Consider the following 27325-nt stretch of genomic DNA (forward strand, 5'->3'; position numbering starts at 1 on the left):
TGCATCTGCATATTCCTGCTGCATTATAAACAAATTTACAAGGTCAACTCAACCTGGAGCGCTTCAGCTTGTAATTCCATAGACAACTAGTCTAATAAACACTGTAAACAAACTGTGTAAGCATTGGTGTAAACACTGTCCTTTGTCACAACAGCTAAGATTTTGCTGTGTCTGTGTGTGTGTACGCATGCACATCCTGTACTAATTTATCATTTTATCATAGCTGCTGCAATATAATAACGACACGTGTTTTACTGTACTGGAAGCAGCAAGGCGTTTGTTCTTCAGCTCATTAAAAACAAGTTAGAATACAGGTTTTTTTATAGAACATCCAGGAGGCAGCATGCCGCTAAAAGTACCTCACGTCAGACTGAACGAGCATTAAGAGGTGTAGGTGTGTGTGTGGAGAGCGGAGAGACACACAAACTGCCTGAGAGATGCTGTTTGACTTTTTTTCTATAAAGCTCAGCAAAGTACAATAAGTGCTAAACACAAACAGACGTGCTTTCTCCTTTTTTTTTTTTTAACCCTCCTGAGGAGGCTCCTGGGGGATTTCCCTGACCTCCGCTGCAGTCTGAAGTGTGAGTACTGTAGCCGTTTTTGTGTTAACTGCTCTTATTTCTGTAATTTTTTTTTTAAAGGTAGGGTAGGAGATTTTGAAAGTAAACACACGCCCCTTTCTCTCAGAGCTCACCCCGAAGCCACGGCTCCCAACCAGTCTGTGACTTCGGCCATCATGCACGTACCTCTCTGGTGCGCGCAGAGCAGGAAGAGAGTGACAACCAGCAGGGGCGCCTCATAGGATTGGCTGATGTTTTTAGCGTTTTATAGCTTCCACAGATGATTCATATTCTTCGTTTTAATGCAAAACTGCTATCGGATTGTAAAGAGAAGTTACACTAATTTAACAAAAAGTGCATCAGAATGAAGTCTCCTACCCTTCCTTTAAATCAGTGCCAGGGTTTAACAGAGGCCCATCAAAACCTCATGTTTCTTGTTTTGTTTATTAATCTACATTCTTTTGAGAACTCCCGCCTTCCTGTCCCTTTCTCTGCTGCTCCTCCTCCTCCTCACTATTCTCACATTGCAAAGCTCAGAGATGCAACTGAAAAAAATCTCTTTACAAAAAGAAAAGAAAAATAAAATCACTGTACAACATTTTAAAAACATTATGAAACACCTTTAGACAAGAGAGCTTGGCGCGCAAAATGGAGGTACATGGTGGTCTGTTTCCAAAGGAGGCTTCTCACCAGGCGTCGTTAACCGTCGCTCTTTCCTTCTTTTTTTTTTTTTTTTCTTTCCCTCCCAGCGATATGATCCCATCACACCGCTCCTTCTGGTTTGGGTAGAGTTTTTAAAAATGTTTTTTTAAAATCCTTTTTTGTGAAATGGGTTAAAAAAGAGGGGTGAGAGGAGAGAGGTCATGTGACCTACACCCCAAGGGCGGGATATGGAAAATGTGCTCTGACAATGTGATGACATCAGGCCGCTAGATAAAGTCCAAAGCCTGATCAACACGACATGGTCCGCGTGTGAGGACGAGTGTGTGTATGTGTTTGTGTGTGTAAGCGTCTTTACACCGCTGATACTTGTTCATCTGGAAAAAGAAGAAGAGGAACAATGGTTAACAGGAAGTCAGGCAGAGGTCAAAGCTATAAGGTTAATCTAAAGATCAATTTAAAACAACTGAAACATTTAAACATTTAAAATGTGTTGAATTCGAATCAGTGCGTTATTATAAATCCAAAAAATATCATTAATAACTTCTGTGTCTGGAACTGTAAAGAGAGAAAATTAAGAGAAAGTAGTTTTTTTTGCCAGTCTCAAGTCCCATTGATAACTTCTGTCTCCCCCTTCAGGCAGTGTTATGACATAACAGCTAAACTAAGTACACTTGGACTGTGTGCAGCTGAGAGAAGTGTGTCCACTTTATGCACTGGTTTGATCGGAGAGACATAATAATTCCTTTTATTGGCGAATGAGCTTGCCAGCATGGGTTATTAATGGACTGGCTTTTCCTCAGTGAAAGCAGACCGTGACTGAGGGTCAACACGTTACTGCACCTGAGCATGTAAAATATCTTGACGTGCTTCTCTGTGATGGTTTGTTTGACCTACCATCCTCACTGTCAGCCAGATCCTGTTGTGGGAGGCAAATGCTCGGCGGTCTGGAGTGGCCCTGCGTGGAGCCAGCCGTCCGAGCATCTTGGAGGTAAAGGCTACCAGCCAGCCGCCGTGCCTCAGCTAGACTGCCAGCCGCTCCGGGGCTCTGCATGAGTTTGCTCCTCTGCAGGGCCACACTGTAGTCCGGAGGTTTGAGGTGAGGAGGCCTAGGGACGAGACCTCCCGGGGCACCTACTACTCCGTCTGTGAGGCCGAGATCCCCCAGAGCCAGACCCTGGTAGCCTGGAGGGGTGGGAGGAGGAGCTCGGTAACGCTCATCCTTGGCGGGGGAGGTGATACAGTACACTGGATGGAGGTGAAGATCGAAAAGAAAGGGGAGGGAGGGAGGGAGGGATGGAGCAAAGAAAAGAGGGAAGTGATGGGGAGGGGAGGAGAGGAGGTGCGTCGGGGTTTTTTTTTTGTGAAACAAAAGAAAATAATGGAAAAAATTAAATCAAGGTGATGTTTCTCTAACACAACAGACAACTACACAGCACATGCACCAAAATGTGTCAAAAATTAAAAGAAAAACGCACAACCGATGAGATGGATGGCTGCAGCAGCAGATACAGACAGAACTAGGGTCGCATCTGTTTTCAGTAATAATTAATCTGACAGTTTCACAGATGAATCGATCAATCGTTTAGTAAAACTGTGGAAAACATACATTTTATATAAATTACAATTTAAGTGTTCATTTTTAGTGATGCAGGCAGAAAAAAATGCAGACTTAAACGATTGATCGATTCTCAGAGCTTATCTAATAATAGATTGATTTGGTTGTGGGCTTGACCTCCTCTTTTACTACAAAAAATCTAAAAGTCTCATCCTCCTAAAATATTCAGATCTAAAATACATATTTACACTCTGGCTGATGATCCGTTTTGCCAACAGCGAGGATGTTTGGGATCTTAGCATGAGATCTAAGTGATGCCGGTGTGTAGCATTTGTCAGCTTGACAATATGTATGCATGTAAGTCCAACATAAAAACCCATTTGATACTCAGCATTGTTGAGCACAAGCTGAGGTCTATGTATATATCTGTACAAGCAAAGCCCCGACCACTGCTATAGGGAATCACACTAGCAATTTGACCCCTCACCTATGAGGCCCTTGTCTGTGCTTGATGTCACCGTTTTGTAGGCGGGGTCTGTGCTTTGCCCTCCATCCTCGTTGGCCGGTGAGGAGGGGTGCTCCGAGGTGTTTCTCCGCTTTATCGTGCTGTAATTGCCCTCGTAGGTGTCTGACAGCGAGCCGGATGATGCCCAGCTCTGCCGCAGCTGACTTGACAGCTCTGTGTCTCTGGAGTGCTGCTTGGTGGCGTCCTCGTTCGCCCACGCCGGAGCGCCGGCAGCCTCGACCTCTGCTATGGGCCTGGACAGCTGCGTGTGCTTGAAGCTGCCCAAGTGCGTGTGCGGGAGACACAGCGGGTGGCCATGGATGCCATGGTCCCAGGGTCGACAGGAGGAAGTAGGGAGGCTCTGGAAGGAGTCGTGTGAGTTGGAGGAGCAGGAGGTCCAGCTGCCGCGGCCGCTGTCGGCCACTGAGTCCAGAGAGGTGTGGTCTGGGGTCAGCTCCTCCGTGGAGATGGAGGAGGTGAAGGTGGAGGCTCGCGTCACGTGTCTTTGGGCGGGTAATGAAGAACTACTGTAGATAAAGACACAAAAGACGTTAATTAAAGGAACAGTTCACCCCTAAATCTAATATTCTTTTTTTTCCTGTGGCCTGTAGTGACATTTATTGTGATGGTAAGATCAGTGTAGAGCGGAGAGGGAGCGTAAAACCTGTGTAGCACAATATCAAACCGTGGAGGGTAAAGGTGGAGACAAGAAATGAACTGATGATGAAGAGACAGGGAGAGAGAACAGGGCGAAGGAGGAGGTTCAGTAATTATCGGCTGGAGGATATATGGGTCAGAGAGTCACCAACAACAGAAGGTTAAAAAAAAGAGGTTAAAGTTCAACGTGACACAGATCAGACCTATTGTTGTCACTATATTCTCCATCTCTCTGATGTTCCACAGTGAAATATGAGCCATGTATGTAAGGAAAAGTCTAAACATTTGACATCTGCCTGATAAATAAAAAAGTTTTCCCCTGAGCTTTTTTATAAACCAGCATTTTGATTCACTGACAGTTTTACTGGACAAACAAGCCACTCAATGAAACTGAATATATATTTCATAAAACAGGCCGCCATTATACAGCGAGGCTGCAGGGGCAATATAATATCAGAGAAGGGAGCTGGGTTATTTTCAAGTCTCCTGTTTATGAGACAGAATGGCCTGATCATGGAGGAACAATAAACAAACAGCAGACAGTAAAAAGCCCATGTTGTTTACTCAGCCAGATTAAAAAGCGGCCTGTGTGAAAAACAGGTACGTTGTTAACGGAGAAAAAGAGGAAAGACGAGTGCCGTAAAAGCAGGAGTCTAATAAAAGCCTGCTGTGTTTTATGGCTTCCTGTTCGGAGATATTTTTAATGGGGGGAGGACATAATTGGAATCCGGCTGGGGGAAAGGTGAGGCGGGCAGTACACGTGTGGTGCCTTTGTGGTCATGTTGGAGGATGAGCAATGTTTGGGATGTGTCTCTGGGTCTCTGGTTTGTGTGTCATCACAACTCCAGAGGCATCACTTCCCATTCAATTATGATTTTCAAAATAAAAGCACTTTATAGGCCTAAATTATTTAACTGAACCACTGCTGAACTGAAGCTAGTTACCTTGTGCTGGGCTGGCTGTAATCAGCATTTACATGTGCATGTGTTGCCGCTGAGCTCTCAGCAACTGGAACAGCCGGTGTAGCAGCAGTAGAAGTAGCAGCAGCGGCAGCGGCAGGAGCGATAGTGGCAGTAGTAGTTGAAGGAGTAGCACAGGTCCTGTTGCTGCTATTGCATCGGTCTTCGAGCCCAGGTGCTGGTACAGAGTCGACTGAACAGATACTGGAGCGGGAAGAGATCTCGCTGTGACTGGAGTCCGACAGGTTGTCTGCTTTACCGGCTGGAAGGAGTGCATAACCTGGACAGAGGAAATATTTCACATGTTTACATTTAAACAACATATTATTAGTACTGAGAGAAAGCAATGCATGAAGAAAGACGGAGACAAGATTATCACCTCCTGCCATTTTTTCCCTTTCACATCACCCTGCCTCTTAAAGATGACAAAAACTGAGACAAGAGTCACAAGTTGTACCTATAAGGGGGGGGGGGGGGGGGGGCAATCTGATGTTTCGCTGGCTCTTTTAATCACATGGCTTTACTGCAAGGCTGACATATACCAAGAGGTCTGTCAATGATCTGGGCTATTCCAAACCTGTATTCTACAATGTGAAGTTACACAAACAGAGAATTGTGTAGAAATGATATTTATTATATTGTATATTTCTGTAATATTGGGAGTCACAGCTTAAACTCAAACTGTTACAGAAACCTACAGGAACGAACCAACTGTTACTGGAGGGGAACCAGACAAACATGGCGTTGAACATTGGATGATCATTTTGTGAATAAAAAGTCAGAGTAGATGTAACATATTTTGGCTGTTTAGTCACTCTAGAACACATGCAGAGAAATTGCTGGAATGCTTTTCTATATGCTGTAATACACTTCTTCAAATCTGTGTCACGTAATCATCTTCGAATAACACTTCACAGGTGAAATTCTCAATAAATGTAACTGATCATCTAGTGCACGGTCCTCCTTAACTTCAGTTTTGTCTACAACAGGCTCGGCACTCTGTCAGACAGTCTTTCTATTTTGCTTGTCTCTGCACAGCCAGAGGAAGGGGTTGGGGCTGACCGACCTCCTGGCCCTCTGCTCTGCCTGCCCTTCTGTCTCATCCTGAGGTGAGGAGGGCATAATCTCTCCTGCTTCCTCCTTACGGTTCACACATGGCCTCTCCCTTGATGCACTCCTTCCCCTCAGTATCCTGAGTGGGGACATGAGCCTCTTTCTGATGGGTGACTCTGGGGGTCTGGGTTGCATAATTTGGGGTATGGAAACAGGTGAAAGGGTTGGATTGTGTACATGGACCAGGGACCTCGCTGTGTGTGTCTCTGGGCTTCCTGCTCTTAACCTCAGTGGCATCATGTCTGCCTCTATTCGTGCACACTGGTTGTTCTGCTTCTCAGGTCTTCCCCTCCTTTGCTCTGATGCAATATTGCCTCCCTGAGCTTCCTCTGTCTCCTCATGCACCATCTCTAACTTAATTCTTTTCTCCTGCGGCTCTGTCTCTCTGTCCCTGCTGCTCTCTCGGCTTTGCTGTCTGGTCATCATAAGGATCCTCTTGTGAAGGAGTGCCCCACCTATGCCATAGCCGCGCAGGCTGATGGTGCCAGCTTTTGTGCTGGCGTCACTGGTCAAAGATGACGAAGATCCTGACAAGTTCATCTGGCTGGAGTTCTGGGATTTGGCCACGCCTCCCACTGAAAAAACAAAATCCCATGGTGTCAGATTCAGTGTATATGTCCAAATATTAACTGCATAAAAACACACACGGTGTGAAAAATCAGAGTTTCTGCTGCTTACCTTTGCGTGGGGAGCCCTGAGGGGACACCGTGGGACTGGAGTGAAGGGAGGAGATGGTGGAGACGGTGTCATCAGATGGTCTCTTGGCACTCCAATCCTCTGAGGAAGTCACTGGAGGCTTCTTCACCACCTGGGGAGAGTTTGAGTCTGAAACAAGAAACAATCAGTGACACACCTGCAATAATAACAACACACTTTTCCTTCACAAATAACCACATACACTTCACTCACTAGATAAGCCTATGTCCTTGGCAGTGCTTTTCTTCCGTAGAGGGTTCAGTGGGACCTGGACCTGAAGGACCTGTGAAACCCGGTTCTGTGTTTTTCCTGAAGGCAGAGCCGACCGCAGAGTCACCGGAGACATGTCGGACTTTGTGGATCGCCTCTCGCTTAAGTTCTTCGACACTACAATCACAAGAAGCCATTAAGAGGCATACAAAGTTGGGGCCATTTGAAAACATATATATCTTTACGTACATATAAAAATTGTTGAACTACTTTAGGTACGATAAACAAGGTGACAGAAAAAAGGCAACAACACCTCTATACAGATATGCCACATTACAACTGTATAATAAAATTCACACTAGGGGGCAGTGCATGCCAATAATACACAATCGTTAATCATTTTAAACCAAATCTGACATCTGAACACATTTCTTTCAGGTACAGACGCAGCTCCATGTACACCAGGAAAGGATAACATTTCAACTTTTGTACACATTTTATTTACTGGTAAAGGTAGGAAATTGGTCTCATCTTATGTGGTACTCACAGGTGTTGTATGCTGGCTCACACTGCAGAGACATGATTTGGTGCTTCTCCTCATCTATCTCCACCGTCAGGTTAGACAGATACTGCTTCACCTTTCTGGCCATCTGAGCATCTTCATACAGCTTCTTAGCGTTGAGGAGGGAGCTGCGACGGACTCGTTTCTTATGGGCTCCACCTTGCACATCCAGCATGTTGGAGTTGGTGCTGCCTTGACTCAAAGACCTGATGAGAAGGAGTAGGAGGAAGAGGATAGAAGGAAGGAAAGGTAAAAGACAACGAGGACACACAGAGAGGAAGAAGAAGAAGAAGAGATGAGAGAAGGTGAGGAGGGAGGAAGAAACAGCAGAGATAGAAAAGGAAGAAGAGTAGAAATGCACATGGAAGTATAAAGACAGAAATCAGTACAATCACCAAACAGGAAGGACTACTATCTTTTTCCTCTACTCTACTGTCTTTAAGTTGCAGCGTAGCATTTTAAAAAAAGGACCATGCAACTGGGAGGGAGGCAGCACTCCCCAGTGTGCCCTCATGCTGTCACAGCACAGAACAGCAGAACATTCTGTCAGATGGAGGCAAAAAGGGTTAGGAAACAAAAAGATGGCCAATGTTGGATACAGGGAGTAGGATGGCAGGATGCAGATGTGAACACCAAACCTGAGTCAAATAGTACCTATACATTTGATTTACTTTGCCTTTATTTGGAGGCTTTTAAGTTTCATAGCTGATTAAAGACTTTCATAACAATAGTGGACAAACAGGTCCAACTTAGAGGGGTATTTAGTAGCAGTAGCAACTTTTTTAACTGACACTGAGTGCCCTTGTTATAACAACTCTTTGACACCAAAAACCCTATGAAGGAACATTCACCTCCATTTTCCACCATCTATGGTATGACATTATGGCAAATAAGCCAGCTCAGCTTTTTTATTTTAATGAAGCTCCAGAGGACGCAAAATGAATGTTGAGATCTTTGGTTTCTTTTAGAACCGCTTGGTGTGAACAAAAAGTATCATTTCAAGCTACTATATGACTCAAATGTACATTCTGATGAACAGAGCAGACATTTAATGTGTCAATGAGGGACTTCAGGATGGCTTGTGTCAATGAGCACTGCAAATGGTCGAGTTAATCACACAGAAGCACAGGCAGACACGCAGGTACACTCAGATAAAGTAACAAGGGAGACATGCAGAGTTTATGACAGCTGTAGGGGATGCAGGGTGGTTTAAAAAAAATGATGCTGATCCAGAACAGGGTGAAACCAGGCAACCAGGACAAACTTACCCTAAACTCTTCCACCTCTTCTTCCTGCAAGCAAGAGGCGTGAAGATTGAAGCGTGACTTAAAGACAAGTTCACGGGTTGGGGGAGGGTTGAGGTGACAAGACTATGTAAGACGTCATGCCACCACAAACAAACAGGAAATGACTGGAGATGAGAAAACACCAGGCATAGGACATCTCCCTATATCCACTTGAAGAGTGTGTGCTATGGCCTTGTATTGTGTGGTATGATGTTGAAACAGGATTACTATGTGTAGAATTAAAGTGTCTTCTCTGATGTCTTGTTGTACAAAGGGAGTGCCAGCAGGGGGCAGTCATGCACTGCAGCAGTGACAGACTGTGATGTACAAACACACACAAAAACTGACAAACTACACACTGCGGCTGGCATCAATTCCACTTCCAGTTCACGTCAATCCAGTCAAGCCCTGTGTCCTCGGGTGGTTGCAAACCAGCAGAGGAGTCCAAACACCAAGAGCTATGAACTGCACAGGAAATGAATGGGAATTGATTGGACCAAGGCCTTGAGTGTGTGCCTGATCCTGCTAGTGAAGGATCCAGGTTGGCAGGTGGTGGGATGGTGTTGTGATTCCCTTTTTGCCAGCATTTGTAGCAACGGAGTAAAGTTAAAAAAAAAAAAAAACTGGAATCTACTTTGCAGTACTGGTTTTTCTGTGTTCTCTTTCTGAGAATGCTGCTGTCTGTCTTATAGGAAACAGGAAGAGGTAGTCTCAAAGATACAACAAGGTGAAGGAAGTCGCTAATTTTGTACTAAACCATGACCACTCTGGTTGAACTGTTGACTGTAAATCGACTGGAGCTTATCACAATATGAAAATGTACTGGGCACTGTGTCTGAGCATGAACCTGCATGTTTCCCTAATAAGAATAATTTCTTAAAGAAATAGAGCAGAACTTTTATCTAAACGTGTTCGTATTTGTAGTAGGTGCATTTTGATTTACACCATTCCACATGAAGTGGTTGGTAACCTGAGAGACATAACAGTTATATAGTATACTGAACATAGCAAATAACAATGAACTTACCTGTCCTTAACAGGCCGGTACTTACATGATATTTGGAGTTTTTAGCTATTATTTTAACCCTACATACAGAATGAAACGTTTTCTTGGAACTGTTCCTTCTGTACTTGTGTTGAGTTTTTTAACCTGTCATGCTTGCTCCATTGTTACGGTTTCCCCCCTCTTCAGCTGTGCCACTATTGCCCAGATGCAGACACACTTGTTTAAATGAAAAGGCTCTGCACTGTAGCTTTATAAATTTTACAATTACATACTGAAACAAACTGAATGGCTGCTTCAACCTACAGTTTCCCCTGTTTGAGAATCTGGCTTCAACAGCAGCAATGAATTAAAAAAAAAAAAAGGAAAGCTTGTGACATCATAACAACCAACCTCTGTCTGAACATGAGGGCGGGGTCCATGTTGGCTGAGGTCATCCTCACTACATGTCTGATCTCCTTGGCGATCATTCTCAGCTTCTCAAAGTTCACCAGGCCGTCCACACTGGAGTCATTACCTGGAAGGACAATCACACATTCACAAAACCTCTGAAGTCGTCTGCCAACACTGTAATAGAGACAAATGATTTATATTTTGGGACATTTGCAACACGCAATTCGATGCAATATTTCATAGTCCTTTCTTCAAAGGCAAAAAAAAAATCTCCTTATTCTGGCCTCTTTTTTGTTTTTACTCCAGGAGATCAAAGTAGTGTCTTTCTTTTTTTTCTATTTTGTCATACTGGGCAGTTTTTAAGATTGTTTTTAAATTTACACAATTAGGGGAGCTTTCTGTTTTAAATTCTAACATTAGGACAAAGCAGGACAAGGAGAAGTCTGTTTGTGTAGTTGTGACTTGACACAGTGCAGTTTGTCAAACAAGCAAGATGGGGAAGCCTTAAGCAGAAGTGAGCCTGACATTAGCTTTAAACACAACACAGGAAGTAAGAGACTGAACAGAATGATATCAGAGAGTCTTTTACCTTCATGTAAGAACGTGAGGTCCTTCTTGACCACTGGGAACAGAGGGATGATAGGTGGCTGCATGCTCTGGCTGCTTAGCACGTTGCGGTACTTGGCCATGTTCCTTGACGGATCGAAGACGTCCTGCAGGTCCCCGAACAGCTTCTCGTACTTACTGGGCAGTTTTTCCCAGGAGCTGCGCAGTCGAGCCACCGGTGCCAAGTTCAGCCCGCTGTGTGAGGAGAGGAGGGCGTGGAGAAGGGGAGCAGGCAGGCAGAGATAAATGAGTTGTGGTGGGAAGAAGTGAGGCGAGGGGTAGAGGTGAAAATGAAGAAGGAAGAAGCAGAATATTTTTACACCATGCAGCAGAATTCCTTTTTTTGAGCCAAAGTTCAGCTCTGCACTCATCTGACTCATTTAGACAAGTGATAACAATGACTGGTGCACCCTGCATTCTTCTTTCATTCACCACCAGTAGAATAACCCTTTATTTCAGACAAGGTGAGGCTCACTGTGCGGGAAACACGCACGGCAGCAGCCGTGCCCCTGTCATCAAGCAGGTTATGCATCAGAGCCATATGTGCAAAGATGCCCTGCTGTGAGTAGAAGTGTAAAGGGGACAAGGAGGTCAGACACTTGTGCTCTGAAGTGCCTTTTACAGCAGCTAACAGAGATAGAACATACTGCTGAGCTCCTTAAACTGACAGTCCAGATTGGAAGTGGACAGCATAGGTGCTGTCCAACATAACAGCTTAGTACTGAATGAGAGAGATGCTAGCATTTATTTTTTATGAGCTATAATGGTAGTCTTTGCAGTACTGCCTTCAAGCAACAAGGTTTATTTAATAAAAATAAAAATTTATTTATTTAATATTTAATTTATGCTGCAGCAATATTGCAGAACATAGCATATTTCCTGTAGATTTAAAGGGGCACACTGTATTGTAAACCAGGCCGGGCTAGGTGTTTCTTAATAAGAATCAATAAATGGCCAAAAAAATAACAAAAAATAAATATCACCAATGATTTGGCTGCAGCATTACACACCTGTTTCTCAGCACTGCTGGTACAAAAATGAAAATTACATGAACAAATACAGTTAAAAGCAGCAGTGGTCCTGGAAAAGAACACTGCAGATTATAAGGCGGGGAAGGTGGACCACAGCTTCCAGACTCCAGACCCTCAGGGGGCCTGGAGGAAATTAAATATCTGAAATTGTGAAGGCCCTAAGGTGGTCCCTGCATTCTTATCTGATCCTGAGGTAATAGAGGTCCCTGAGTCCAGCTTTCTTTTGCAACAGCAAGACACAATAACAATGCAGTATGTAATGTATATGTTTAGATCATTTTATCTCATCTCACTGCACCATGAACTTTTGTTTTGAAAGGTCCTGAATCAAGCTATTATTACCTCTTAATAAATTCCACACACTCTCAGCTGCCTGGTGGATTCAAACACAATCCCTTTTCATCTAAGCTTTTACCCTTTAGGTTTACCATTTACACCAACACGTCGTCAGTTTAACAGCCATCGAGAGCCAAAACACAGAGGCCAGAGGGAGTGGGCAATCTCAACAAACAGTAACAGTAACTGTTGCTGTGGGACTCTTGTTTTAAATGCTTTAAGGTTGCAGAGGCAGACTGTGTGTGGTTTGGTTAAATCGGGGCTGATTCAGTGAATGAGCATGACGACAAGGTCCGCTCTCCTGAGGGGAAAGACAACAGCCGCCAAAGCTCATTTGGCACTCATGCTGTCAGCAGAAGAAAAACTAGCTGTCATCACATATGGACAATCCTCTCTCTCTCTAGCCGAGGCAGAATGTAAAAGAATAAAAAACAATGCACTGTAACAGTGTGTCACTGCATTTAATATGAGAAACCCACCTGATGATAGCGAACATGGAGTTGAAATTTTTGCACTCTCTGCAGTGCAGGGCAATCTTGATGAAGTGTTTGATGGTCTTCATCCTCTTCAGGGCGTTGGGCTCCTTTAGGATCTCTGTTGCGACCCAGAAGGTCTCCTGGTTTATCATTTCCTCAAACTGCTTCAGATTGCCACTTCCCACAGAGGAGTCCAGTTTAAATAAGTCATCCACATACCTAAAAACAGGGAAGTTAAAAAAAACAGCATTCACTATCAGAGCTTTTCAATATACCATTACGTAGTCATATTTTCTTTCGTGTCTCTACATACTCTGTGGACTCGATGTTTCTGAAGAGTTCGAAGTCTCTCATAGAGAGCTGTGCAGCCACCTCCATGGTACTAAGTTGAAGCAGAGTGATCTGACTCTCTCTAAGGAGGTCCTGGGCGTCCTCATCTGAGCAAAGAGTCTCTGTCTCCATGTTGTTCTTCAGGTAGTACCTGGAGGGAGGAGAGCAGGTGTTGAAAGGATTAGATGTGACTTATGCAACAGTCACAAAGGTGTATGAGGAACACTACACCAGACACGCTGCCACATTTTCACAAGAGACAGGAAGCTGACTTTGATTCTTCAGAATGGGAGAGAACTAGCAATAATTACATAAGAATACCTGATATATAAGGTTTTTTTTACAAGTGTACTGTATTTTTAGCACAGCAGATTTTAGGCCTGCAGTATCCTCAGGTGCTTTGATACAGGCTGCAGAGAGAGACAAGTGGGTGGACATGAACCAGTTTCTTAACTCCCCTGTTCTACTTCAAACTCCTGTTTTTCACATTTCACTTTCAAGAGGCACATTTTCTGTCTCAGTTAAAAATACTGTTGGTACTGATAGATGACGGCCATACTTTAGAAACAAGAAAGTTAGGTAAGAAAGACAACAGGTGCTGGGAGTAGCAGCATCTCTCTTACCTTGTTATGTGCTATGGTTTTATAAATCTAACCCCACCCCCTCACTTTCACTCTAATGGAGCTGTAATGTGGTCATATAGGAATGCAGAACATCAGAGCATTATGGATCAACAGCGGGCAACCCTCAGGGGTGCAGTGCTGGCATGGATATAAATCTGAACTGTGCTCTGCCAAAAGAGGCTGGAGAGAGGAGTGATGAGAAAGCAAAGTCTTTATTTAAATATACAAATTTAAGACAAATTAAGATGCTGAAAATGTATAGGAGATAGAAAAATGAGGAGACAAGAGAGGAAGAGTCATAATGAAGTGAAAAAGGAGACAGAGGGAATGGTGGAGTCTAAATTAATGATGGACAAAGCGTTGCTAAATAGAACTGGATGAGGCAATGTCACTGGATGAGAGCCATTGCAAATGGCCGCTGGCATTGTGTGTGGGAGTGTGTATCTGTGATTAGGATCCCTTCACTGCATCTATATGTATTTTGGCAGCCTGAACAAGACTTGCTATTGGCTTGGCCCCTTTGTAGACCTTCTGTCAATCCAGCTGCATGGCGGAAGAGACACAGAGAAGGCAGACATACTGCTCCTTAAAAAATAAATACACTGCATGTTCATCCTGCTGACAGGGCACAAGGTTCTGTATATTCACAGTATGTGGATTGTCAAAATGTCAGTAAGTGCACCAATAATGTATGTGTATAAAAGCAGCACTAAATGTCTACAGAAGGCTGACTGTGTATAAATAGGTGATTGTCTGTATCTATATCTTTGTACGTGCCTCCGTGTGTGTGTATGAATAATTCCAGGCGTGCCATGCTGTCTGCAGAGGCCTCCGCCCCTGACAGAGGATGAAAAATTCATGCTAGCCTAGTTGGGAGGGGACCGGCGAGGGACCGCAGGAGATGAGGAGGGAGAGGAGAGAAAAAAACTGTGAAACACGGACGGAGGAGCGATTTTTAAGGGAGCCTTTACGGCCGCAGTCAAATTATCCTTCAAGTCTTTCTAACTTTCATCTTAAAAGGGAACGCGTCTGACATCAAGAAGAAGAGCTAAGACTTTAAACCTCAAAAAGAAAACATCTAATGAAGGCTAAGTGAAGCTGAATCTTTTTCATTGTGTCCACAACAAAGTGCACATTAACATATCACTGCAGCACTTAGCCAGCCATTCAGTGTAAACTAAACTAAACTGCAGCTTGTAGCAACAACAACAAAAAACAGCACTTTTTAAGAGGGTTGCAACACTTAATTTATCATTCCACTAAACTAGGACAGTGGTTCTGACTTCTGACTGCTGCTCAGCACCTGGAGTCCTGCTGGTTTTCATTCAAGCCACACAGCCAAGCAATGGCAAGCGAATGAAATACATCTGAAAGTAGTGTCCTGTATCCTCAGGAGCAGCACAGAGAACTACTTCTTTAGAGGAATTCAATCAATACATTCCCACAAACTGAAGCAAACGTGTAAAAGTAACCACAACATGAATGCCAAGACCCAGATGTTCCTGGTGTCACACTCCCCATGGCATGTACAGTAGTCTTGTGCATCCTGCTACCATCACAGCCATAAGTTAAAAAAAAAAAAAAAAAAAAAAAAAAAAACATGTTTGAAATGGTTTGGAAAGACATTTTCCAAAAAATCGTTGGCAGATGACTTCAAGCAATAAGAAGTTCCATAGCTGGGGGTACTGTGGTTTCCTGCAGTAGCTTGCTGATTGGTTAAACCAGCTGTGTGAACCATGCCAAAAACAATCAGAAAAAGATAGAAGGAAGAAATCCCACGACTGAGACTTCTTGGCTTTGAGTCTAACCACTGTGGCTCCAGGCCTTCAACACGACAATGGTCTGTATAAATTCTCGAATCCTTTGTTTCATATCCAGCTGCTCTCTGTACAAGAGTCCCCACTGAGGTTTGAGTATGAGTACATTTCCATGATGTTTTCGATTAAAGGTGATTCTCAGCAAATTACTGCTGCTTTCTGATTTAGTATAGTATTGTTGTGAGCTGCACAAGCACCTCTAAAAGTTTCCTTTAGAACACCCTCTGATAAACATTTCTTACCTGCCGTTGAGCTGTATCCGATCAGCCAGTTTGGACAGTTGGTCAGGGAGGCGGCGCTGCTTTATGACTCCCTCTGGGCTGACTGACACCTCACACAGGGAGTAGGTTTCTGGTCCCGCAAGGAGGCCAAACTCGTTGACAGTGTGGGCGACAACATCTTTGGCAGTGGTGTCCTTACTGATGATGATGTAGCAGCTCTGCTGGTCGGCCTTAAACACCCGAATGACCTGGTCTGGGATGTCTTAAGAGTGGACGACAAAGAAAAAAGAGGAATGGTTAGTGACTAATTAGGGTTGAATGAGAAGTCAACGTGATGTAATAAAGTCCCAAAGACCTTAATCTTTAAGGAGTTTTCTGATAATTTTTTTTGAGTAATGTGATCGTCATAAAGAGTAGACCTGTCCTCTGAATGGGAAATGAAGGCTTTAATGTTGGTAGTGACTACAGATTCCTGCTGCTGATGCTGGAGCAGCTGCCCGCGACTCACGCTGTGCAACGTGTGTTAAATAATAGAAATGTTCCCCCTGAGTGAAATACTGCATTAAAGATCTCTGTGTTTGAGTAAGGAAGAGGGTATGGCCCATTAGCCACAGGCAGCCAAAGAGCTTTAAAAGAATGAGTTATGACCGCTGCACAGCGACAAGGAGAGAAAGAGAGAGAGAGTCCAACAATCAGATGAAGATGTCATGCAGCGCCAGTGTGTGTTTAGTTTGATCACGAACCGATATCATGGCTGGAAATGGAGGGAGATCATGAAGGTGTGCGGGACTGATGACTTTGTTCAAACAGGTTATTACTTTCATCCTTATTAAAATGGATCTGTGATGTGTCTGTGACTTTAAGTGTATTTAGATGACAATGGCTGCAGCAGCGTTATTATCATTATTGCAGCAGCAGCGCAGCACAATAACCACCAACAAATGGCTGAAGGCAAAGCCAATAACAATATTATTAGAGTGAAGGCTGATACTCAATCACCTCTGTTTGTTTATGGAGCTGCATGTGTGTCTGTGTTTGTATAAAGGATTCATATCGAGTTAGACTGAGTTTGGATTTTCAGTTTTTTTATTTAAACATCTACTGTTACATGACATTTAAAGGGGTTCACTTGAAACCTTCCAGTGTCCGCAGGTATAACATGACACATAGGACGGCAGCAGTGTCTGGAGATGGTGGACACCAACACTAAAATGTGATGTCCATATGCTAAATTAACGAAAGAATGCAAGTTTTTCTGGACAGAAAAACGACAACCCTCTGTATAGAAAGGCACCACATTGAATCTTTAATGAAATGTATGCACCTTGAATGGATATAAATAGCGATCGGTTGATGTAAAAAACAAGCTTCCAGATGTTTTTCTGCTTTGTCCAAAATGTTCCTTCCTGTTTTGTTATTACTCTTCTTAGAATGAGTATATATTGATGTTTTCATGCTGCCAGCCCCTCTTGAAAATGAATGACCTCTTTATGGACTGCAAGCGTATTGATTTCTATCACATGACACATGTGCTTTGTGTGTCAGTCAAATAATTATTGACTTCAGATGGAGATACGCAGAGAAACACAGTAAGTTTAAAGTGTGCAGTGTCCTTCCTCCCTCTGTGTTGGAAGAGAGCATCTCTGTTAATGTGCAGGCTGGTGGTCAGAGCGGGCTGACTGGAAGGAGCTAAACGCTTTGTGTCTCATTAGCAGTGATTTGTGATTGGAGTGTGGGAAGCCCTCAGATAAATAGCTGGCTATCATATCCAGGGGGGCTTAATCATCATCATGTTTAATCCTCTGGCTAAGACGGGACCTGACCTGTGCGCAGGAGGGCAATCGCTGCCCACCCAGCCAAACTCCCAATCAATTATCATCTTTAATAAAGTATCATTCATTCTCATCAACACTGGAAGGTTTATTTATGGACTGAGGCCAAAGAAGATTTCTACATAGGAAAAAAAAACACTCTTCATGGGTTTCTGCAAACACAGCACTAACTAAGAGGGCTACACACTTCCCACAAGACTCCTCCTCCTCCTCCTACTCCTTCTCGCTCTCCTTTCTACTGTTTGCCAAAGCTTTTCCCAGTCACTCCATCATACAGTGAGAGGGCGTAAATCACTTGTGAAAGCAGCCAGAGCTGCTGAGAAGGGCTGGGCGCGAGGGCTCCAGGTTCTGAGAGTAGAGTAGCGGTGGTTAAAACACCACTGGGGATGCAATAAATAAAATGTAATGAAAAAATGTCTTGTAATTGTTAAGGGGGGTGTTTAATTCCTGAACATTAAGCTTATGTCCTCACGGATAACACACTGTTATATCTTTGTAGCCAATGCGGATATACTACGTTCCACATTTCTTCATGCTCATTAATTTCAGTCTTCAAGGCTGGAGGGTGTGTCAGTGTCTATGTTCAACTGAGAGGAAATCAATCTTACAAATGCGATTACTCAACCACTAAGGTAACTTAAAATGGACTGTCTTTAAGCTGTCTTTATTCTGACATTCAAGTTCTCACAATGACAGACGACAAGTGGAAAAACCTATAAATGTAAAGGAAAGCAGCTCGAAGATGCAGAGATGGAAAGATTAATGTGGGAAATAGGTTATGAATTAAAGAACAATAAGAAGATGCAGGGGGAATATTTACTTAATATATTTATACTTACAGTAGAGTCCCAGTGCTTGGCAAGCAAAGAAGAAAAAGAGAAAAAAATACACAGTAATTACGAGTGAAAGAGAGTGTGGGAGGGAAGAGAGCAAAGAGACACAGTGGTTGGAAACATCATGACAGAGGAGAGAAAAAAAAAAAGGAGAAGACCAGAAAAGTAGTCTGTAGCTCATGGGAAACCAGAGAGGCAGAGTATATGACTCAACATGTCGACACCAGAACATCTGTTTAAAATCACAGCAAGAGAGATGCAAGAGGAGACAGAGGAAGGCCGAGGACGGAGCGAGAGAGAGAGAGAGAGAGAAAGAGAGATGATATGAGAAAAAAAAGAAACACAGAAGATCTGAGAGTTTGGCTTTACACAAGCATAAACAGCAGCCACTGAAAAAAACACATGTACTCCATCTCCAATGAAACGTTCATGCTCCACTTCCCAAACAACTGAGGCTGGTGAAACAGGCAAAAAGGGATGTGACTGATGACTACTCCCATTATAATTCTTAAGTGCTGTTATAAACTGTTATAGAGGCGGTAGAAATAAAACCATGGACAATCGCAAAGACTTCAACAAGAGAATATAAAAAATGTTTTCGCTCCACAGACATTTGGATAACATGAATAACAGTAATGACTACGGCGACACTCTCCTGTCCTGATGCAGCAATAATGCCCTACAACAAGTGGTCCAATACATGATGAAACCATAAAGCCTTATTAAAGCTATAACAATGACTTACAGAAGCCAAAACACATCAGACAAACAGCAAAATAAAATCAGGTGTGAATATAAAATTTATAATGGAATGAAGCATAGGAACAAATAAAGAACGACCTCAATGGCATCCTTAAACAAAGAGCAGCCTAAAACTATAACGTTAACCAAGACCAATACAAAACAATAACCTAATATTGAGCACTTTAAAACAATCTGAAGTATTACAAAACATACAGATATTCGTACATCTGTGCTACGTCTGTATAATAATGTAGAGAACTTTGTTTGAGTTCTTTAGGGTGTGTTATAGACGGGGTACATTTAAGCTGTTCTCTCCTCCATTATTAACCCTAACAGGAGGAGGACTAAAGGAAACTTGATCTAAATTTGTATGGAGTAATGTGGCACAGTTCTGTCTCTTTTAGCTTTAGTTTAACCACAGGTGATGTATAGGTCTATGAACTAGACCATCTACATGCTAGTGTGTGTAGCTCATTGACAAATGGCAGGTGGAATAAATCAGGACCACATTCTCCCTCTCGTGCACTTTCACCTTCCTACTTTTTCTTTTTCTTCTTCTCCCTTCTCTCAATCTTTCTGTCTAAATACACATAAATAACACACACAAAACCATAGGGAGTGGCCCGTGTTAGCTTAAATAATTATGGCCTCGCGAAACCTCGCTGGGAAGGAAAGGATTTTTAAAAAAGTGATTGATGAGAAGGTTAACGTTTGTCAGGAGGACACCATTGTGCTCCGGGGCAGACCAAAACATCAGCACAAGTGACTGTTTTAGAAAGTCAGTCTTAAAGAAGAGAGACGAAGAGTTTGCGCTGAAACCCACCATCTTACCCACACAGTCACAACTGCTATATGTGATTGTGTTCAAGGGTGACAGGTTGTTTGCACAGCATCTCTCAGTGCTCACTGAGCACCGGAGTTCTTCACTCCACAAGTGGCTTTCGCTGTTCAAATGAGGCCGAGGTCTCTAGTCAAGTGTGACGAAAAGCCTCAGAAGAGAAACTCTGAGCTGTGACCGTGACAGCTGAAAGGCTCAGTGATAACTGAGGCCACGGGGGTCAATAATACCTGCACACTAAGGTGTTGGATGCTTTGCCTTCCCGACACCTGAAGTGCTTTATGTCACAGTCTGTCTGAAAATTGGCTCTATTGGATGCCTTTACTAATTCACATGAATAGAAATCTTTCCAACCATAAGTCTCAATATGTGAGACTCAATTATTAATTAATGAAAATAAAACAACTTATTTACCAAATTGTATAAAGTAAAAAATTTTACTTTGTAAATGTTGTCATCAGAGGGTGTATGCAAGACTCTATGTGGACATCTATGCACCCACCAATTTGTTATCAATTGTGCATGCACTACAAAGCCAAAGTAGACAAAATATAGATAAATCTGTGTGAAGACATTTGTCTCTACCTGCATTTGCACAACCAAATGTGCTGGGACACAGAAAAATTAAGAAGTTTTATGTCTGTAAAGAACATGTTTGTTTGTATGTGGAAGCAGTGGCCTACATCCGGATTTCAAAGAGTATAATCCTGACCTCTTCATGGAGCCCAGCAAGGATCTCATTCTGGGAACATTTCTGTATGTTTTTTGAGATCTAAAAACCCAGCAAAACGTTCACAACACAGTGGCACTTTGACATCGCATCAGACATGTTGCAAACAAACCAAAACCAAAACAGAGCGCAACCAAGTTGTCAGCAATAATCCGTCATTGAATATGTGGTGTCTCCACTATTTTTGAGTCACAGTGCTGGAGTCACAGCTGGAGACTATTGAAACAAATTAGTGAATAGTGGGGGAAAAGCTTCGTGAACACCCCCAGGGAAACTAAAGTAGAAAAATCTAGGTACATGGAAATAGAGCAATTGTAAGCAATTTAAGTTGTTGGGATCATCTTAGAAACCTCTTCAAGCACACAAAAACACTAACAATGGAAGGATATTTCAGGTTTGTGTTCGCACATAGGAAAGCCTGTGTCAACATTCTGTTTCTTACCTGCCGGGTTGGAGAAGTCAAGGACGCTGGTCGCTGGCTGCAGCAGGTCGGGGCTGCTGGACGAGAGGTTGCCAGGAATGGGCATGATGGCCACGCTGTGACGACACTGCTTGGTACCCACAATGCTGTCATCCTGAGACTGACCCATGCCACCATCGCTAGAGGTCGAATATGGGGGGAGGTGCAGTGGGATAAGAGAGAAACAGAAAATCACTTTTTTGATGAATTAAATGTTCTAAAATGAAGTTTTAGGCTTTTTTTTGGCAGCAGTAGACATTTAAAAAAATGTTTTTTCTGTGTTATGAGTTTTAAGCACAGGTCTATGAATGAGTGCATGACTCTTCACCTGAGAACTCATAACAAATCAAAATCTGAGATTTAATCAAAATGTCTACTCAGTGACACTGCTGAAAGTCATCCATAAGGAAGTTTCATTAATGGCAGGAATCCATAAGGAGCATTTATGGATAGAAAAACACACATATTCACACACACACACACACAAGACAATGAGACAAAGCTAGCACAGACAGAGGAGCACATATGAACGCGTTTTAGATCACTTTGAAGGTCTTTTATTTGCACCTGTGCATTAGCATTTAGCCCTCTTGTTCTCGTCTGTGTGTGTCCAACTGTTGGACACATCATGAGGCTAAACTCAGAGACGGAGGCCTTTCTATCTGGCTCCTCAGCTACGCTCTGCTCGGGGATATGCAAACATCAACCTTTACATTAATGGTCTCATTAGACTGAATGGATCTGCATAAATGTGATGGAAATGGCAACCCTTTGGCGACGGACAGGTGGGGTTTTCAATAGTCCAGTCGCAGATGCTAAATATGTGTATCTAGAGGTTTGGCACCTTCTTACAAAGCTGTGGGGGCTTCTAGATGCTCTCAGAATTAACTTAACAAATTAAAAGCAGGAGAATTCACCTAGTTTAAGTTAAGAAATACTGGCAATTAGCACTTGTAATTTGTAATATAAACATTTAAATATGTGCATTTCAATGGTGGTGAGTCTGTAGCTGATGTGTCAGATGTAGAGTTCATGCCTGCATACTAATTGTAGCATGAACACGGTGCAGTAATGCAGAGCTCCCACTATCACAGGTCTAGCAAAGCCTCTGTAATCTTTGTATCACCAAAGCTAGAAGAGAAAAAAGGGGAAGGGAGATAAAACTGGGCAAAAGCAGATAGAGAACAGGTAAGAAAATAGGTTGATCAAATATTTTTGAGCAGGAGAGAACAGCAAGGGAGATTTGGAAAGCAGATAATGGTGAAATTGAAACAGATAAGGATAAGATGGGGTTCAAAAGACTACACTAAGACGTCGCAAGGTTTACAGGAGGCTCGTGAGGCTAGTAATATTCACACTTTGAACAATGAAAGAGAGGGCAGAGACCCAATATTATCAATATCCAATAAGCCATATAATATGGGTTGGAAAAAGGTATTACAGACACAACCTGGATGCCAGGTGTTATTGTTAAAGAACCCAAAACCATCTCTAATTTGCTCCTGTTTCTGCAATATCCCTGCAGATAGGTTCTAGCCCAGAGAGAAGCTAGGAAAATACATTGAAAAGAATGTGAATGTGAAAATGAGACGGAACACCTTGGCTTTGCAGAAAGGAATTAGCATGAAACCTACAAAAGAAGAACCTCTAGTTTACTGTTACTGAAGGTCAGCCTGCTGTGTGTAGGTCTGCAGATGGATACTAAATCAAATGGCTGAAAGATGGGGAGTTACACAAGAGGTCTTACCCAAACAGGCCCCTGAAGCAGCGGAGACAAACAGGGAGAGAGACAACATTGAAAAGCGTGAAAAATAAAAAAAAACAAAAGAAAAAAAAAAACTGAAGCAGAGCTCTGCTGATGTGATTCAGCAATACCAGTGCAACAGTGTTCATCCTCACACACACTGAAACCAACAAACACGAACATGTAAGCAGACACAAGATACAGCAGCCATCGTTAAGACGCTGCAAAACACAAGCTAAAAATGTGTAAAGCAATTTCATAATACCAGCATACAGTGGAATAATTCAAGATGAGACTTCAGCTGCTAAGAACTATACTCATCTATCCTCCTCTGCTAGAATGAGGATAGTCCCCTCTGAAACAGTTTCAACAATTACTGATCTTTAAGATCCAGAACTGCAAAACGGAGCTAGTGTGTTGTCTCCATTTGCACCCTGATTATATAACAGAGCAGCCAAACTTATAACTTTCTTCCAAATATTCTACCTGCTGTCCAGGCAGGTCAATAACTGAAATCAGTAGTCTGGCATGCATGCAGTAAAAATGTGGATGTCATGTAGAGTGAATGCTGAAACACTCCGAACAATAATTAGTCTGATGCAATTTGTAAATTAACATGTGGCCAGAGAAGTAGGAAGAATGAATGAATTGCATCATGGGACATAGAGAATTACTGTATAAGGTTTATTATCGTCTCATTAAATCATGAGAAGAGAGATACACAGACTAGAGGCTAAAACCTCTGTCTATTGCTTCCCCATCTGTGGAATGTAAATCAACTGGGAGATGTAAATGCACAGGGTGGCTGGACACATTAATATGGCAGAAAAACAACGTGTTTATTGCTAGTATCCCCTTGTCATATAAAGTCTTAGTAGAACACAATGTCAGCCAAGAACAGAAAGAGGCAACAGTGAAGGTGGTTTTGGGAGGACACTTGCTACGGCAATAGCGACTGAATCGGTTAAAACAAGGTTAACTGTCTCAGAATAGAACAGAGAAAAGGCATTAAAATGTAGCCTGTGCGTGTGTGAGGAAGTGAGAGAGAGAACAAACAACAGTCGCATGTTGAATCCATGTGTGAATCCAATGTGTCCTTAAAATGCCAATTCAGTGTGTGCGCTTGCATGTGAACAGTAGTTTAAATTCACAGCTGGTACCCTTAGGATACATGCAAGCGGTCACACAAAGACACTGTACACAACTTTTAACGATGTTGCCTCCCCTCATATTTCAGCCCACAACACACGCTGATGAATCCTAATTGACCAGAATCACCCATCTCCTTTCACTTTAATCAGTCGTCGATTCCTTTGAATCAAAGGTTCGTTTGAATGGTGCTAACTAGCGAAAAGCACAGTGGATAACCCTTTGGATGCTGTGCAGCACCGGGCACGATTAATAGTTGTGTGATAGACAGACACAGCAGCGGAGAGGCTGTGGATACACATGATGATCTGTTGCAAAAGTGTGCGAATTTACATTGAATGAGGTGGCTCTCTAATTAACAGGACGAGAACAGTGTCTTCTCTCTCTCTCTCTCTCTCTCTGTGTGCTGCACTGACACAGTGTGGAGTTAAATGAGGCCTGGAAAGGCATGAAATGAAATCAAGTCTGTATCAGCACGTTATGGGAGGAATATTGAATGTGAGCCTCTTCTGCACAATTGCTCTAGATGCTGCCAGTTTTAGTGGCTTGATATGGATGACACTACCGACTATATGATGATGATGTCTTTTCACATTTGGTGCTTTCCTTTGGAGCCTGTCTACATGACAGCAGCAAAGGATAAGTGAAAGGCTACTGAACTCCTGAGGAAAAAGGGGCAAATTAACAGTGAATTCGATGAACTACGGTCACTGTATCTAGTGCTTGAAATGGCCCAGGGAACTATCATTTTCTAATAAATGTAAGGTAAGGTTTACGGTGAAATAGCTTCACTTCCTTTTCATACCAGCTGAAAGAGGAAGGCAAAATGCGTTTTTTCAGAATAACCGTTGATAGCTTGATGGTTTATTCATAACCAACAGAATAGTACCACAACAACAAAAACAGTTGATGGCGAGACTGATCTAATCAGAGAGAATAGAACTTTCCTGTAAATCTTTATGACATTGAGCTGTGTTTAATTACCATAATTTATGTTTAACACCAGCAACATGTCACACTACCTGAATGGTTTTGGCGGCAGTATGCTGAAGCGTGTCTTCTCCAGCATCTTTCTGATCTTGTTTCGTCCTCCAGACACAGTGTTCGCCTTCATTTTCCGGGTGCTCTTGTGGTCCGTGGGAAACTCCATGTCTCCAGGAAGGTCAGGGATGGAGAAACGATTGCCCTTTTTCTCCTGGATCTTGGGAATGTGAGGGCCGCCGTTCTTCTTCTCGTGCACAATCCTGCTGAGGAGCTCTTTGAAGACTAGATCGTGGGAGGCACATAGAGAGAAAGATGATGATGATGATGATTTTTAGGATGTAAGTGTCATTTGTAACTTCCTAGAACTAGACTTACCAAATATGTTGGTTTTGACGGTGAGGGAGAGGTGTGTGTTAGTTCTCAGGATGTCAAGGGCTTTGGAGAGGGAAATGTTCTCAAAGTTCTGACCATTGATCTCCATGATCTGAAATGAGACAGGTGAAATGTCAACATTCGAGTAGACTGGTCTCAAAACTGACAGCAGTTTTGCCTTAAGTGTGCCTTTTAATCTTGATTAAGCATGGCGTTAATCAAGATAAAAAACAACACTCTTGTCGTATCTGAGTGAACCAGAAAGGTAAGGAGGATTCAAGGAGGATATCTGTTCTCAGCAGTTAAAATATTCATTTATTCAAAAGTAAAAACCCAGTGTCGATCTACAAGAAGAGTTTTTGTTCTGGTTTAGAGTAGTTAAACAAGCACATGGGGGTCATATAAGGCTGCAGACTTTGCAACCACAGGACTGATTTGATTATAGGCTCTAAAACTGAAAACCTTCTCGGAGAGATGACTCATCTCCAGACACAAAAATATACATCTTTCTCTTCCGTGATGTTTTGACATGATGCCAAACCTGTCTGTACCATATTTCATCTCATCACATATAGTATATTGTTTACGCAACACATTCAGCATTCATCTTGCAAGCACTAAGCCCTGATGGTCCTCACAACTACCATTATTATTAGGGTAATTCACAATTTAAACACTATTCAATTAGGGTAATTCAAACTACCATACAAAGAATGGAAAAAAACTTGTTTTTTTACCTGATCCCCCCGTTTGAGTCCAGCCTCTGCAGCCTTGCTTCCTTCTTCCACCGACTCCACAAAGATGCCAAATCCTCTCTCGCTGCCGCCCTGCACGCTGAAGTAGAGCGGTGACTCCCTGGATGCCTTCTGCAGAGTGATCTGTCTCCATTTTGCCTTGGCCGCACATGCTATGTTCAGCAACCTCAAGTGGCCCTTCATTTTCTGACAAAGAAAGATGAAAAAATGATTAACTGGAGGAGACTTCTGAAATATAGATCGAGGTTAAAAAGAAGTAGTTAAAGTACTGTAGTGTTTTAGAGTTGAACATTAAAAGTTGACTGATATGCGATCTTACTGTGGTTTCTAGATGTTTCTCAAACTCTTCCAGGAAGCGTGTCATAGCTGGGTCACCCTCAAAATCATTGAAGTGGTTGTTGACCCACAGCAGCACTATCCTCGTTACCTGTGAAATGCAGAGGCAGTCTCATCAGACAGAGTTTCTGTTAGATATCATACTATTTAAAGAGCTGCTTTGACATTAAGTTTGGTATGAGAACTGCTAGTAGCAGGTCAGAAGTTAACAGCAGTGCATGCTGAGCTGACAGTTGCTGAAGAAAACGTTAGCAGTGTCAATGTATGGCAAGTAGAGTACCCCTGTCAATACATATTCCTTATCTATATATAGTTGTTAAAGATAACTTTGCCAGAGGAATATGCAGCCCAAGCTACTGGTTGACTGCTTAATTTGGTGCTGCAATAATTAGAAGAAAAACAAATACTTTCTACAAGTTTACACTGGAGGGTACATTGTTGTAACCTTTGCAAAAGGTCAGAGCAACAACCAATTCATCAATCAATGTACACACACTCCACTCTCTCACACCATCACTTTTCACATTCAGTTAACCTCTCCTTGTTGGTTCTGTACAGGATAAGATGCTGTTTAATGGGGCTGAAGATTATAAGCCTGACTGACAACCAAATAAAGACTATTGACAGTACAGGGCTCATCTCAGGTTAAAGCAGTTATGGACAATGAGAACGTCAGGCTTGAACAAATCGCTACTGGTGCTCAAGGACAGCTGAGCTTGCTGAACTTGTATTGATCGCCATGTAAGCAGCATAACACATGAATTTCCATCGCACATGAATACCAAATACCAGGAGTGCTGAGAGGAGCATAAAGACCATGCATAAAACACACACTATACAATGCTATGAATGGTCCTTTCTACGCTTACACACTACACTCTCATGTCAGCTCACACACAAACTTTCCAAACTTCTCTATTTCAACACATTTCCCACAGATCGGTCC

At 42.7% G+C, this 27325-nt stretch overlaps 1 protein-coding gene across 6 annotated transcripts in view; it reads right to left on the reverse strand.

Moving 5' to 3' along the window:
- Nucleotides 1-945: 945 nt before the first annotated feature.
- rapgef6 (Rap guanine nucleotide exchange factor (GEF) 6) overlaps nucleotides 946-27325 on the reverse strand; it is a 101963-nt gene continuing 75583 nt past the window's right edge. For 4 of the 6 annotated variants that reach the window (XM_028421126.1, XM_028421128.1, XM_028421123.1 and 1 more), the window contains 19 exons: nucleotides 26363-26470; nucleotides 26026-26229; nucleotides 25292-25400; nucleotides 24955-25198; nucleotides 21022-21179; nucleotides 15624-15864; nucleotides 12925-13092; nucleotides 12615-12830; nucleotides 10752-10963; nucleotides 10163-10286; nucleotides 8749-8772; nucleotides 7466-7686; nucleotides 6922-7095; nucleotides 6691-6837; nucleotides 6468-6587; nucleotides 4885-5179; nucleotides 3266-3810; nucleotides 2118-2468; nucleotides 946-1597 (listed from right to left, as the gene is read on the reverse strand). In XM_028421126.1, the coding sequence (XP_028276927.1) occupies nucleotides 1575-1597; nucleotides 2118-2468; nucleotides 3266-3810; nucleotides 4885-5179; nucleotides 6468-6587; nucleotides 6691-6837; nucleotides 6922-7095; nucleotides 7466-7686; nucleotides 8749-8772; nucleotides 10163-10286; nucleotides 10752-10963; nucleotides 12615-12830; nucleotides 12925-13092; nucleotides 15624-15864; nucleotides 21022-21179; nucleotides 24955-25198; nucleotides 25292-25400; nucleotides 26026-26229; nucleotides 26363-26470 (3684 nt within the window). In that variant the 3' untranslated portion in view covers nucleotides 946-1574. The remainder of the gene's footprint in view (nucleotides 1598-2117; nucleotides 2469-3265; nucleotides 3811-4884; nucleotides 5180-6467; nucleotides 6588-6690; nucleotides 6838-6921; nucleotides 7096-7465; nucleotides 7687-8748; nucleotides 8773-10162; nucleotides 10287-10751; nucleotides 10964-12614; nucleotides 12831-12924; nucleotides 13093-15623; nucleotides 15865-21021; nucleotides 21180-24954; nucleotides 25199-25291; nucleotides 25401-26025; nucleotides 26230-26362; nucleotides 26471-27325) is intronic. The other 2 variants (XM_028421124.1, XM_028421125.1) reach the window with 2 other exon arrangements.

This window comes from Parambassis ranga, chromosome 14 (assembly GCF_900634625.1).
Source record: "Parambassis ranga chromosome 14, fParRan2.1, whole genome shotgun sequence".
Classification (NCBI taxonomy): Eukaryota; Metazoa; Chordata; class Actinopteri; family Ambassidae; genus Parambassis; species Parambassis ranga.